This window comes from Schistocerca piceifrons, unplaced genomic scaffold (assembly GCF_021461385.2).
Source record: "Schistocerca piceifrons isolate TAMUIC-IGC-003096 unplaced genomic scaffold, iqSchPice1.1 HiC_scaffold_2412, whole genome shotgun sequence".
NCBI classification, from domain to species: Eukaryota; Metazoa; Arthropoda; class Insecta; order Orthoptera; family Acrididae; genus Schistocerca; species Schistocerca piceifrons.
In genome coordinates this window covers 1869959-1874663 of record NW_025728352.1, presented here as the reverse complement: position 1 = coordinate 1874663, position 4705 = coordinate 1869959, and the positions used below count along the sequence as shown (strand labels likewise).

The following is a 4705-nucleotide window of genomic DNA, read 5'->3' as shown; positions in this document are numbered from 1 at the left end:
AATCATAGACAGTAAGAAGAATCTGTCTTCTTGTACTTAAGTCGGCATTGTGCCTTTTCTATTTAATTCCGATGCAATTTCTGTTTTTCATCGTCGCTAAGAAGGTCACAGGGATACAGTAAACCTGAAGTGAAGCATCGGAATCTATAACTAGTGTCACAGGAATGGTATAAAACATAGAGAGTAGGAAGAGTCAGACTACTTGCACTTAAGTCGGCATTGTGCCTATTGTATTTAATTCCGATGCAATTTCTGTGTTTCATCGTCAATAAGTAGGTCCAAGGGATACAGTAAACCTGAAGTGAGGCATCGGAATCTAAAACTAGTGTCACAGGAATGGTTCAAACATAGTCAGAAAAAAGAGTCAGTCTTCTTGTACTTAAGTCGGCATTGATCCTTTAGTACTTAATTCCGATGCAATTTCCGTGTTTCATCGTCAAGAAGAAGGTCAGAAGGATTCAGAATATCTGAAGTGAAGGATCAGAATCCATAACATGTGTCACAGGATTGGTTGAAATCATAAACAGTAAGAAGAGTCAGTCTTCTTGTACTTAAGTCAGCATTGTGCCCTTTCTATTTCATTCCGATGCAATTTCTGTGTTTCATCGTCAATAAGAAGGTCACAGGGATACACTACATCTGAAGTGAAACATCGGAATCGATAACTAGTGTCACAGGACTGGTTAAAAACATAGACAGTAGGAAGAGTCAATCTTCTTGTACTTAAGTCGGCATTGTGCATTTTGTTTTTATTTCCGATCCAATATCTGTGTTTCATCGTCAATAAGAAGGTCAGATGGATACAGTAAACCTGAAATGAAGCATCGGAATCTATAACTAGTGTCACAGGAATGGTTCAAAACATAGACAGTAGGAAGAGTCAGACTTCTTGTACTTAAGTCGGCATTGTGCCTTTTGTATTTAATTCCGATGCACTTTCTGTGTTTCATGGTCGATAAGAAGGTCAGAGGGATACAGTAATCCTGAAGTGAGGCATCGGAATCTATAACTAGCGTCACAGGAATGGTTCAAAACTTAGTCAGTAAGAAGAGTCAGTCTTCTTGTACTTAAGTCGGCATTGTGCCTTTTCTATTTAATTCGATGCGTTTTCTGTGTTTCATCGTCAATAAGAAGGTCCAAGGGATGCAGTACACCTGGAGTGAAGCATCGGAATCTATAACTAGTGTCACAGGAATGGTTCAAAACATAGACAGTAAGAAGAGTCAGTCTTCTTGTACTTAAGTCGGCATTGTGCCTTTCGTATTTAATTCCGATGCAATATCTGTGATCCATCGTCAATAAGAAGGTCAGAGGCATACATTATACCTGAAGTGAAGCATCGCAATCTATAACTAGTGTCACAGGAATAGTTCAACACAATGTATGTAAGAAGAGTCAGTCTTCTTGTACTTAAGTCGGCATTGTGCCTTTTCTATTTCATTCCGATGCAATTTCTGTGTTTCATCGTCAAAAAGAAGGTCAGAGGTATACGGTAAACCTGAAGTGAAGCATCGGAATCTATATTGAGTGTAACAGGAATGGTTCAAAACATAGACAGTAGGAAGAGTCAGTCTTCTTGTACTTATGTCGGCATTGTGTCTTTTCTATTTAATTCCGATGCAATTTCTGTGTTTCGTCGTCAATAAGAAGGTCCAAGGGATACAGTAAATCTGAAGTGAAGGATCAGAATCTATAACTAGTGTCACAGGAATGGTTCAAAAGATAGACAGTAAGAAGAGTCAGTCTTCTTGTTCTTAAGACGGCATTGTGGCTTTTGTATTTAATTCCGATGCAATATCTGTGTTTAATCGTCGATAAGAAGGTCCAAGGGATACAGTAAACTTGAAGTGAAGCATCGGAATCTATAACTAGTGTCACAGGAATTGTTCAAAACATAGACACTAAGAAGAGTCAGTCTTCCTGTACTTAAGTCGGCATTGTGCCTTTTGTATTTAACACTCTCTGTACCAGGCCTATTTTATGCACCCGTCCCTAGAAACCGGGCAATTTTACCAATATTAAAAAAATTACTGCATCAAATCTACTGTTTGGATTGTGGCAAATTTGGTACCATCTTGAAGCTGCACATTTCTACTTTAATTCTGAGTGAAAGAAACTACTTTACAATGCACAGCTTTAAGGTACAGTTATAGAAATCACTTAGATGTTTTAAGAATTTAGAAAAAGTCATACGAATAAGGGAATACAATTGTGATTTATTTTTAACCAAAATTGTGGCACTACATTACATGTTTCTGATAGTATACAGTATTACATATAAATTTCACACAGAATCATATTGTTTTTTAGTGTGGAAAATTTTAAAGCAAGGTTCCAGGCAGAGTGCAACGCCACACTGTTCACATTCGTATCGTGTCTCTTTGCGAGAAGCCTTGCCACTCTGTTTCTTGCTCCTGGAACTGCACACGTGACACACACGAGCAGCATACTTCTTAGTAGTTGCAGGTATGTGCTGCAAAAAATGTCTCTTTGTTAGCCGACCTACAGTTCCTTCATTTCTTGGAATGAATTCAAGTGTGTCGTCTTCAACAAGCTGAACTGCAAGCACTGTTATAAAGTCTGTTATTGTAATTTTCTTCCTGTGCACTGCATTGTACAGCCAAAATGCATTTGATACTCCCATAAGCAGCAAATGGAAATATAATTTTCGCCACCATTTCACAGTTCTGTGCTGGAACGGATTGTACTGCAGGCGTTGGTCTCCAATATCCACTCCAATTTTATTGAGGTTGTAATCAAGTACCTGAAGTGGTTTCAATACTACAGACCCATTTCTCTTAGTATGCGTACCAAATGTTGCTTGATGCCTTGTAGACAATGTATACACATCTCTCTTATCTTTCCACTTCATTGCCAATACATTATCTTTACGCCGAAAGACATTTCGCCCTTTTTCAGCGTAGCAGATACTAAATCTTTAGGCAATCCTTTCCTGGATTTGTTCACAGTACCAACAGCTCCAGTGCCTTTCTCTGCCAGTTGCTGAAATAGCTCTGGACTGGAATAAAATCGATCTAAATACACAGTGTGGCCTTTGTTCAGCAAGCTGCTGTCAGACAACAATCGCAAAATAACCGCAGACGAAGAATTGTCAACAATATGCTTACCAGCATAAACTTCAAAATTTACAACATAGCCACTACTGGCTTCAGCAACAGCATATACTTTCAGTCCATACTTATGAGGCTTATTTTGCATGTAAACACGGAAACTCACACGACCTCGAAATGGGCAAATTCCTTCATCAATTGTCACTTTTTCTGAGGGACGATATGCCTGGATACATCGCTCCTTCAAATTATTATAATATGGCAAAACTTTGTAAAGTGGATGAAATCCATCTTCGCCTGGTTTTTTCTGATTTGAATTGTCAACAAGATGCAAGCATGACAGTATCTGAGTGAAACGCAAACGGCTCATGACATGGGGACAAAAGTTACAACTAAGAACAGGATTAGTGCTCCAATGGTCCGCAATTTTGGGCTTTTTCGAAACACACATGTGGAAAATAATACCCAAGAAACGCCTCATCTCACTTATAGCCACTGGCTTCCACGAACTCAAAACTGAATGGGGCTTCAGATTATTTCCTCTTCTTTTCTTCTGTATTGTCTGTGATGCATACAAATTTGTCTGTCTCTTGAGTTCATTTACGTCACTGTCAGTAAGGAACACTTTACTGCAATCCAGTACAGAACTCGACTCATCAATATCCACTAGTATCTGCCTGGGTGTCGTGTTGACAGGCAGAGGTCGGTAGGTGTCAACTGCAGTCCACTCACTGTCTTTCGGATACGGCACAGCTGCTGGATTTGAAGCAACACCTTCAACATCATTCTCGTCTTCATCTGAAGACAAACTGTCATCAATCTCGTCTTCTAAAAAGAATATCACATTATGTGTAACTACATACATCGTTTACACATGTTCAACAGATATGTGCGTACTGCACAATTACGTGGAAAATTCGGAAATACGTACCTTCAAACACACCATTGCATTCAGAATCGTCTGAATCACTCTCTACATTATCCAGAGTGTCGCTATGATTGATCAAATCCGCAATTTCTGCGTCTGATAAACCGCGCCGAAACATGATGACAAACAACTGAATGATATACAGACTGAGAACGCAAAGATAAGTTTTAACATGAATTACAGCGCTGCCGTGACATCTATGGACGCATTTTGTTAATAAACATCTGAAAAACGTATAGCGCTGGCCAAACCCGTAGAAATAACGTTGCAGTGTTTTGAATGAAATTAAATGTAGCGGCCCGTAAATTTTACGGGCTTGGTGATTTTCGCGCGATCCCAGGCCCGTAAATTTTACGGGCTTGGCGCTTAGAGTGTTAATTCCGATGCCATTTTTGTGTTTCATCGTCAATAAGAAGGTCCAAGGGATACAGTAAACCTGAAGTGATGCATCGGAATCTAAAAGTAGAGTCACAGGAATGGTTCAAACATAGACAGTAAGAAGAATCAGTCTTCTTGTACTTAAGTCGGCATTGTGCCTTTTGTATTTAATTCCGAAGCAATTTCTGTGTTTCATCAGCAATAAGAAGGTCAGAGGGATACAGTAAACCTGAAGTGAAGCATCGGAATCTATAACTAGTGTCACAGGAATGGTTCAAAACATAGACAATAGGATGAGTCAGACTTCTTGTACTCAAGTCGGCATCGT

General features: G+C 39.3%; 1 protein-coding gene across 1 annotated transcript; it reads right to left on the bottom strand.

The window, feature by feature from the left end:
- Positions 1 to 2868: 2868 nt before the first annotated feature.
- Positions 2869 to 4117, bottom strand: LOC124743103 (piggyBac transposable element-derived protein 4-like). Its single transcript, XM_047248837.1, has 2 exons — positions 4003 to 4117; positions 2869 to 3899 (listed from the first exon to the last, which is right to left on the bottom strand). Exons 1-2 carry the CDS (start codon positions 4115 to 4117, stop codon positions 2869 to 2871), a joined length of 1146 nt encoding a protein of 381 aa, XP_047104793.1.
- Positions 4118 to 4705: the final 588 nt, after the last annotated feature.